The sequence below is a fragment of the Phaethon lepturus genome, unplaced genomic scaffold (genome assembly GCF_000687285.1).
Source record: "Phaethon lepturus isolate BGI_N335 unplaced genomic scaffold, ASM68728v1 scaffold21998, whole genome shotgun sequence".
In the NCBI taxonomy this organism is placed as follows: domain Eukaryota; kingdom Metazoa; phylum Chordata; class Aves; order Phaethontiformes; family Phaethontidae; genus Phaethon; species Phaethon lepturus.
This window is the reverse complement of record NW_010555797.1, coordinates 22,004-32,303: the sequence shown is the minus strand read 5'-3', so window position 1 is coordinate 32,303 and position 10,300 is coordinate 22,004. Positions and strand designations below refer to the sequence as shown.

General features: G+C 42.1%; 1 protein-coding gene across 1 annotated transcript in view; it reads left to right on the top strand.

The window, feature by feature from the left end:
* Positions 1-2,057: 2,057 nt before the first annotated feature.
* The window catches only part of LOC104624821 (ras-related protein Rab-31-like), a gene marked incomplete at its 5' end in the record, with an annotated part of 11,591 nt that continues 3,348 nt past the window's right edge, over positions 2,058-10,300 (top strand). The window contains one exon of the mRNA XM_010292284.1: positions 2,058-2,167. Coding sequence (XP_010290586.1) covers positions 2,058-2,167 — 110 coding nt within the window. The remainder of the gene's footprint in view (positions 2,168-10,300) is intronic.

The window sequence follows — 10,300 nt, the reverse complement described above, 5'->3', positions numbered from 1 at the left end:
CTGGCTGGGCCTGATCCCTTGGTTGTCCTTCTTATTCCCTGTGAGGACTCTCAAGACAAACTACTCCATGATCTTCCCTGGTACAGAGATCAGGCTGACAGGCCTGTAGTTCCCAGGATCCTCTTTCTGGCCTTTCTTGTAGATGGGCGTCACATTGGCAAGCCTCCAGTCATCTGGGACCTCCCCTGTTAACCAGGACTGCTCATAAATGGTGGAGAGAAATGGAGATGGTTCTTGCCTTCTTCCCTCTTCACCCCATCTTGTGTGTATTCATCTCTTGCCTTACAGTTCAAGCATTTGAGCTTTTCCTTTTTGACAAGGTAGCATCTTAGCAGTGTTGGCATCCAGATTATAACTCCACTTGATGTATGCAGCCTTCTTGGTGCCAGCAGTGCTGGATGGCATGATGCTTATTGCCCGTGTGCTGTGGATGTTTATAGGCTTCCGTTAGGCTTGTCATCAGAGAAGGCTAAGATATTTTGTGATGCTTCCTTGGAATATTGTCACTTACTGTGGTTTTACCTTTTCCTTGATTCCTGAAGTTTGCATTCGTATCTAAATTACAGCAAGTTGAAAATCTTCATTACATAAACTTATGCTCTCGAATTTTTTTCTTTTGTTGTCAAACTGTTGTTTGAATATTATGTTACATAGGTAAGTTCCTTTTTTTTATCTCCAGGGCCATCTGCAGATGGTGTTACCTTTCATAATGAAGGCCAAGGTGCCATTTCAGAAATAGTAAGGGGAATGCTGCTTTCCCTGTGTCTTCTGCAATAACAAGATGCATAACACAAAGAAGCAAGTAATGGAAACAAGCTCTGAATCCAGATGCTGGAATTGCAAGCTAATTTTTTTAGGATAATTTGTAATAAATCAGACAATTATCCTACCTTTCTGCATGTTTCCCACGAGCAGCAACTCTGATTTATTCAAAATACCTCCATAAACTAATTGTGAAATTGCATTGCTGTGCTCCCACCTAGGTACCATCTGTTAAAGTCCAAGGCACTCATACTAGGAGGAAATTGTACTAGGAGTCTCTGGCTTGGTACATCGGAGCTGTGGGGTGAAGGAGTTGGTGCAAATTCTGCATGTGCAACAGACAGCTGTAAAGCCACGCAAAACATACCAGTTGATGTATGGAACAACTGAAAGAAAAGTAGTGCTGGCAGCCTGGTGTTTCAACATGTTCTCCCCTGATCAGGTGTACCTTGGGTGCCTGTTAGCGTGTTTAGTCTCTGATTCTGAGCTGTTGCTCAAAAATCGGGAATAACGGTGGTTATGGGCAGCAGCAGACAGGGACAAGATTCAGCTTTGCCACCTGGCTCAGGCAGATACCAGGCCAATGTGGGGCTTGCTTTGTGTCTGAAGCAGAGGCCTTTTGCATATTGAAAACTGCATTTACCAGCTTTTGGCATATGAAGTATTGGCTACAAAATGAGGATTTTCTACCAGTGGTTTTAAGATTGTGTTGCTTTGGTGACATGGCACAGAATGGCAGTCTTCCCCCAGTGAATCTGGCCCTCCCAGATTGCTCTTGCCAGTGTGCTCAGAGTCAGTGGCTTTCATATTTTTTTCAGAATCTCTCTTGTTTTCTTGCTGCTTGCAAACACTTAGATATACAATGCTCTTATCATTTTCTTCCACAACAGTCGTACCCTATCTTGTTCGAACACTTGGTTTGGACAGTTCTCACTGCTGCTTGGATCAGCAGAGTTGTATGTCTTTTCTCTAATGCTCTAATGGTTTTCTTATTGAGGTAAAGTTTACAAAACAAACAAATGGGGTTGTCATTTAAATTACCTTCCTTTTTTCAAGGCATGGACTCAGCAGCAAGCCCAAGAAATCTGCAGATCGATCACTGGTGAAATTTTGATATTTTGAATATGATTATCTAAATGCCATAAGAAGAAGATAGATAGTACTTCTTTTGCAGGGAAGAAGAGCATACTAACGCTTTTCTGATTAGGCTGTGTTTGAGGTCTTTTTTCCCCCCAAAATAAATAATTTTTTGAAAAATTGGTTTCTTTAATAGTAAATTTCTTCTTCGTTTGTAGGGAGGTTCCTATGAAGGATGCCAAAGAATATGCAGAATCTATAGGTGCAATTGTTGTTGAAACCAGTGCAAAGAATGCTGTTAACATTGAAGAACTTTTTCAAGGAATAAGTAAGTAAATGCTCCATTTATTTATTTATTTTTATTTGTGATTGTTTGGAGGTTTTCTGAAAAGAGCTGTCTGGTTTGGGTCTAAAAAACTTCTTTCCCAAGGACACAAAGAAATCCACTGGGCCAGTAGTATGGCTGCCGTTTATGCAGATGTAAATGAAGAAACTCTGAATACACCAGCGCAAAACATAGTAGATAGTGGATACGGGATAAGTCTATTCCTTCTAAATCTGTATATAAATCCTGACCTGGGTCACATCATCTTTTTCAGACCAAGCCTGCTGTAGAGGCGATACTGTTGATCTTACCATCACGTTGATAAAAACTTAATGTTGAAAAATGTGCCTGGAGGGCTATGATAAGTAGAAAATAGTCATTGCAGTGGAATCCGTTTAAAAAAAAAAATTCTCTCCAAGTCTTTTAAACAAGATGAGACTGACATTCCTCATGAGGAGAATTAAAAACATCTTGCTCAGTTTGCCTTCTAAGGGTTCCAGTTTTGGTCTCTGGCTGCAAGTGGGAAGGACCCTGCAGGCTGGAAGGGACCTCAGGAGACCTTCAGTCCAACTTCCTGCTCAAAGCAGACTTGATAGTGATTTCAGACCAGGTTGCTTGGGCCGTTGTCTGGCTGGGCGCAAGAGCGGAGGTTCTACGACTTCTCTGGGCAGCTAAGTCCAGTCTTTAAATAGTCCTTACAGTGGTATCCCCCCTGGTGTATCAAGTCAGAACCTCTCCTGAATCAATGCACAGCCACCATGGCTCATTGTCCTGTATGCGCCTCAGTAAAGAGCCTGGTTCTGTCTTCTTAGCAGCCCTCCCCATAGATACTGGCAGGTGGCTTTGCAATCCCCCAAAGCCATCTCATCTCCAGGCTGCAGGCACCATTTCCTCAGCCTCTCCACACAGGGCAAGTGCTCCAGCCCCCTGACTGTCCTGGTGGTCCTCCTCTGAACTTGTGCCAGGCTGTCAACATTTTTCTTCTATTGTGGGGCTGAAAACTTACCCAGCTTGTGTTAGACTGTATCTAGAAGGGGTTAACCACTTCACGTGATCTACTGTGGCTCTTGTAGGTGGGACTTAGGATGCTGTTGGCCATCTTTGCTGTCAGGGCATGCTGCTGGCTCGTGCTCAGCTTGCTGCCCTCAGTTCCTTTTTGGTAGAGCTGCTTCCCAGGCAGCCAGTCCCCTGCCTGTCTCATAGCCAGGGGCTCTTCCTTCCCACAAGCAGGGCTTGGCATTTGTCTTTTCTGAACCACATCAGGCTCCTGTTGGCCCATTCCTTCCTCCAGCCTAAGGCCTTCTGAACAGCAGCCCTGCCCTCAAGGGTACTGAATGCACCTCAAGTTGGGTATCATCTGAGGGTTGAAGTGGATGCATATTTTTTCCTTCTTCAGGCCACTGATAAAAGGTATTAAGCAAGGTACTCCACTTGTAACTGACCTACAGGTAGATACATACTGTTAACCACTGGCCTTTAAGTCAGATCCAGCCAGTTTTTCCCACAGCTAACAGTCTGCCTATCTAGACTATAACATCCCAACTTGGATACACCAGGATGCTGTAGGAGAAAGTATCAAAAGCCTTGCTAAAGTCAAGGTAGACAACATCCAATGCTTTCCCTCAATTATAGATCCAGTCATACTATCATTTAAGGCATCCAGGTTGGTTGGATATCATTTACACTTGGTAAGTCCATGCTGACTGGTCCTCGTCATTTCTGCACCTTCATGTGCTCAGAAGCAGCTTCTGAGAGGATTTGCTCCATGGTTTTCCCAGGAAGCAGAGTGAGGCTAACCAGCCTGTAAGATCCATGGCTTGTTATTGCCATTTTTGAAGGCAGATATAACACTGACCTTTCTTCAGTCACAGGGGACCTCCCTCATTCTCTACAGCCTTTCAAAAAGATAGGGATGATAAAGAATGGCCTTGCAGTAACACTGGCTTGCTCCCCCTGCATCCTCAGGCTTGTATGGGTTGGGATTTCTCAAGAGCTCCATGACTTGATCCTCTTCCACTACTGGTGGTTCCTCCTCTCCCTGAATCTTGTTTTAGGGTGCAGAGGCCTAGGAGACAGCATGTCCAGAAACACAACTTTGTTTCCTTAAGGTGTTCTGTTTTGTTTTATTTCACATATTCATTATCAGCTCACATTACCTGCCATGCTCTGCCTGAGACAGAGCCTGTTGAAGCGTTTGCTTCACTTGCATGGGACGAATTTGAAATGGTTAATGAAAACTGATATTCCTAGAATACACTACCTTTCTTTTACCTCTTTTACAAAAGGAGGAGTGTGTAACATGGCTGTTCTTCCTTGCGATAGTTTACTTGACTGTTTGCGTCTGATGGTAGTGAATGTTCTCGCAGAGGAACTCATCCTTGCTACGTAATTAGATAATTAGTTTCCATCTTTGATAGGCAGTGCTGCAGCTGGCAGCATACACTGTCGCTAATAATGGATATAATAGATGAGGAAAATCAGCTAAATTAAGTTTAGTATGAACTAGATACCCAGACAAGTGCACTTAATTCCACAGGCAATTATTTCTATATATAGAAATATTTGGTCTCAGTGGATGTACTCATGACCTTATCAAGTACTCAGCAGAGAGAAAAGAGAGAGTTGGTAGTGTATTTTTATAGAAATATAGTGGAAACCAAAGTGAAAAATGCTTAATTAGCAGGAGAATTAACTAGTATGATTGTGGCTGGGCAGAGTGTATGGATAACTTTCTGACGTTTTACACCACTTCAGTCTTCGTGCAATTTCCAAAAAAGTCTGTCTATGCCCAAGTTGCATGGCAGCATTTCTGCCTTTTCAGTGTATGAAATCCCTCTGTGGCCATGTCTCCTATCCGGTTCTAATTTTATTTGTTTGGTGCCCTAGAAGTCATGTTGCAGCTTTAGTTTAGCTTTCACGCTGCCCAGGAGTCCGTGCCCTTCTCTTTGTGCTGCTGTGGAAGGGCACGGTGCAGCTCCCCAGCCTCCGAACAGGAAGACAGCGGCTTCTGTTTACCTTGGGTCTTGTTGGCAGACTGTATGTGTTGCCTGTTTTACAGCTTGGATTTGGAAGGATATTCCAACACACATGGAGAATTTCTCCATTAAAAACCTTCTTGAAATTGATACTCCAGGCAGAAAGGGTAGACTACATTTTAATTTAGCTAAAAAATTTACCTCTTGCTTTCTTATGCTTTTTATTTCCCAGGAGTATTTTAACATAATCATTCTTCCTTCCTAAGGTATCTAACAACTGTCTCGTTCCCAGGGAAAATGTTGTGAACAGAGTGAAATAGTATAATGGGAAAAAATTACTCAAGGTAATGATAGAAAGGAGGTGAAAAATAAAGGGGGAACTGGAATGTTTTGCTGACAACCAGATAAATCTTGGAAAAATGTTAGAGATTATAGCCAGATCACTTCATTTCTAAGGTTTTTATGTTACCGTATTTCTAAAAGACTTTTTTAAAATAAGACTCTCTCAGGATTTGAGGATTTGACTGCTTTGAGGGATGTCTTAATAACGCAGTCTCAACACAAATCCGTTGCCCTTAATTCTTCTCAATAAAATACAAGATGTGAAAGACTAGAGTCAGTAAAATTTTCAGAATTTTTTGAAGATGGGGCAAATCTGGCAGGAGAGGGACTCTGCGGTCGGTGTACTCAGGCGAATAAGGCTGAGGAGACAGACTGAGCACAAGAGTGGACAAGGCTGGTGTTCTCCCCGCTGGAGAGTTCTCACTGAGCTGCGTGATGGGATGCAACTCCTGGCTGGCTGTTGGTACCCCTGTGATTTCAGGCAGCAAGCCACTACGCTTACCCTGGTCCCCTTTAGCAGCGCCTGACTGAAGGCTTGCTGTGATTGTGAAACATCACGTGGCTGTTTTATTTCTCTGTAAACAAGAAAAGAGTATTTTTAGTACAGTTGTATATTCCCCAGTTGGGCTAAGTTTTTCACCAATGTCTTTCTTGAAAGGTTTTTGACATAAAAAAGGCTTAAAATGATAGTGTTTTTTTCATGTGTTCCAGTAGTTCTTTTTAAATATCTGCATGTCTGCAGGATTAAATGTTGCTAACTTTTTTTTATTCCCAGCTTTAGAAGCTGGTACAGTGGCTCCTTGTCGCTGGTTTATACTTCAGCAGCAGCAAAACTGCCAGTAATGTGTTATACAAGAGCAGTGTAATACAGTATCAAGTCGTGCCTGTGCAGGGAGTTATACCAGTTCTACATTGCCCTTTCTTGGTTGTGGGGCTTTAGTCCACTGACCACTGCTTGTGCTTGGGAAGGCAGCTTAGCCATTAAAACCGTCTGGTTTTCAATGACTAAACAAGCTGCCTCAAGTGTACTGTCATTTAGTAGCAATCACACCCTTGCAATTTTCAGGCACCCGTTCATTTAACAACTCAAATAAGCCTTAGTTACCTTAAATATCTAGTACACGCCCAGCAGTTTCTCTTCAGCCTGCGTGGATTGCCTTAGCATGAAGGTGCCCCAGACACGAGAGAGAAGATCACATAAAAGCCATCCTCCGTAAATGATAGAGCCAAGACTGTACCCCCCGGGTTAACACCCGTCTGCATCAGTAGGTGCAAAGGTAAACAGGCGGTGGGGTGAGTAAGCCACTGGAGAATACCCAACCAAGTGAAATATGAAATAAACTTGTGCTTAAACAACAAAATAAATGATGGGCAGGCTTTTTTTTTGTTGTTGTTTTTTTTGAGGTCTGGCAAATGTTTGGAGATTGGTATGCTACCAAAGGGGGCAAGATTGAAGCATTTCAGCATCTTCTGTGAAGGATGAGAGGGAAGTGAGGAATAAAATTATGGGAATCATTCTACAGAAAGTGTAAAGAGTTGTTAGCACACTCGGTCTTACTGATGCTAGTAGTACGAGAAGGAGAGACAAGCTGATGTTTAAAAATCCTGATAAGAACATTCTTCCTAGACAAATCTTTCTAATTAGAGCAGAGAATTTCTGTCTTGGTATACAACCTTTCATGTGGTAAATGCTCAGTTATAAATGTATGAAGCTATTGATTTTCTGATGCCTTGCCAGCAGCTCGTATATTGAATATTTAATGTAACCCAAATACTTGTTTCCTAGAAATACTGGGAGATTAAAAAAACAAAAACAAAAAACAAAAACCAACATGCAAGCTCTGGAGTTTACAGTTTAACCAGTTATATACTGGACAAACTAGAGAGGAATGTGTGAAATGTCTGTCTCTGGAAGGGGGAGGGATCCTTTCCAGCAGACATTTGATGTTTACGCTGACTCAAAAGGACTTGGATGGGAGGAATTGCAGATGAACAATTTTTGAGCTTTGTGGAAGATGAGTTTGGTATTTTTCATCCTGTTATCTGCTGATGTGTGGATATCTGTGAACTACTGTGAAGAGGTCTATGAAAGACATTTAAGGAAAAGCACGTACATTTATGTTGCAAAGCAATTCACACATGCCATTTTTAATGCAGCCCAAGCTCATAACTGAATTTTTGTAGGGTGTATTCACCTGCTGTGGAAAGGATAGAGAAACATTGCCCTAACATATAAGTATTGGAGATTGTATTCTTTACGGTTTATGCTCCCTGTATTTCTAGGATTAGTTCTCCTCTTGCTTTCACATTTTAATAAATGAAGCAAAACTTACTGGCCTTTGGACTGCTCCTAAAGTTAAACTTGTGAGGTCCTAGATTTCACTCCAACCATAAGAGAGCTCTTCAACATAAACTAGTAAATAAACCAAAGCAGCCCAAAGGTAATTACAGCAGGACCTCAAACCAAAGTTGGATCTCTTAGTAATTAAAGTCATTAGGAATTCTGTTGTTTACTTTGATGCATATAAGATTTAAATTTGGTGGGATTTTTTCCTGCAGATTTTCATTAAATGAGTGAAATTTAGTTGTACTGCTGCTTCACCTAGCAAGAACTTCAGGGTCAGTAATCTATGCATTTGCTTTTTTTTAAAAAAACACTGCTTTTTTCTTGCATGGAGATGCTATTAGAAGTATTAAAATAATTGCAACTTCACTATGTTTAGTTGTGCAATATCCTGTGTTGTAAATATGTGCTACCTTGCATGAAAACTTACAACATGAAGTAAACATCAGTCATCCCTGTCAGCTGGGGAAATCCTGCTTCACTGCAAGTATGGGGGCAGAAAAAGAAACTAGAGACTGACTGGTGGACCAAGCTTTATAAACCACGTGAGAGAAATGGGGAACTTGTAAAATACCAGTGCAACTGATCTCAAAGGGTGAAAGAATTCAGGGACGTAAGAAGTGTGACTGTCTTAAGTCCTACAGGTGCAGAAAAAGTCTTGTAGGCAAAGCCAAAACTGTTGGACAAGATGTGCCTGCTTCATTCTGCCATGCCTTCACAGATGGCTGTGCTTTATTAATGAGGAGAGAAATGCTTTGCAGGGGCTCACCTTGCTGTGATACAGCCGGCAATTTTAGGAGGAGGTTCTGGGCATTATATAGCTGTTGTACCAGGACTTGAAGAAGTCTGCCTTTTCTCAGGTGAGCCGCAGAAGTCACATCCTCGGGACAGCGGCAGCTGTCAGGCTGCTGCTCTGGAGCCAAGTGAAATGGATTTCACATCCTGCACTAATAAAAATCTCCCCTTCTTTCAGTCCCCTAAAAAAATTAAGTTGTACACGATTTTTAGAGAACAAAAGGGACAAATGCACAGAAAGCCACTGTGCAGCACCGTGATGTCTTGCCTCTCACCCTTAGCAGCGTTGTTGTAGTTGTGTTAGGTATTGGGACCTTGCTTCTTTTGGGCTTGGACTTCATCTCTGGATGTGCCAGCTCAGGTCGATGACATGACATCTGTTTTCCTTCCTGCTACACACTGAATGAGTATCTGTTCAATGCACTGCTGTGTTTGTCCCTTTGTCAGCATGGTAACCAGTTGGGGCTTTTTCCTTACACTCCACTTTAAGGCTGTTTCCAACCTTTCACACAGTCTCGTACAGGTCAATAATGAAACTCGTTTAATGTTAAAAAATCCAAACAAAATCAAAATGCCCAACTCGCAGCTTGATTTTTCTGAGCTAATGGATGTCACAGGTTATAACTGGAGCATCGCATTCAAAAAGGAACAAAGAGAGCAGATTTTATTACTATGATGATGCATCCTGCATCCAGCTGCGGCAGAGCAATCCCCATCCTCCTGCCTTCAAGTTCTGCTTGCAGAGCTGTCACCCAGTCCCTGTTGTCTCTCTTGCTTTGCTGCTCCAGTTTTCTTTTTTCTCCCTTTCCATTTTGCTTACCTCTTGTTCCATCCTCCCATTTCCCAAACTCTTTGCCTTTGGCGCTCTCAGAACTGCAACTCCCAGAGTTCTGATTAATCTCTTTACATTAAAAAGTCTCAGATTAAATAGCAGGAGTTGGAACTCTGACAGGCTTTGGAGAAGACTCTGACCTTTATCCTGGTCTGCCTCAGCCCTACTTCAACATGCCAGAAAAGAGGAGATGCACTTGATCTAGTGCTTCCCACCTGTCAACCTGGATGGTACACTTCAGAACCATGACAATTTCCATAACCCTACATTTGAGCAGTCTCTTGTGACTGTTTTACACACCATGGTGTGTTTACTGGAATGAGATCATGGAGGACACCAAGATCTCTGCACAAATGTGTAGAGGTGCATGTTTACAAACAGTTTTGTTGCACAAAATCTGTGAAACATGGTCTAAACATGAGTGAAATGAAACCAAAATATATAATCAGATCTTTAATTAATAGAAGTGGAAAATCTAATTTTGAAATTGCATTCACTGGACCTCACTCCACAGAAATATCAGCAATGGGGACCATATGGAACTCTTACGCTCTCTCAGTATATTCCTACGTTCCTCATTTCACCAGTTCAGCTGCGGAGTTCTTGAATAAATGCATGTGCGTCTCGTTTTCTCTGTGCGATTGACCGTTTCATCTGGAATCCTTAAATGTGCTGGTGGTGGTCTTTGGCAAGCTGGCTAGTTGTGTCCTGCTCTGCAAAATGGAGAAAAGACTCTATTTGTGGTCTAGTTTGTTGTCTTTTAAGTTAAGCAACAGAAGATTTCAATCTCTTACGGACTTTTTGAGCTGACTCTGTCTTAACAGGGCAGTCATCAGTTTGAAGAGGAA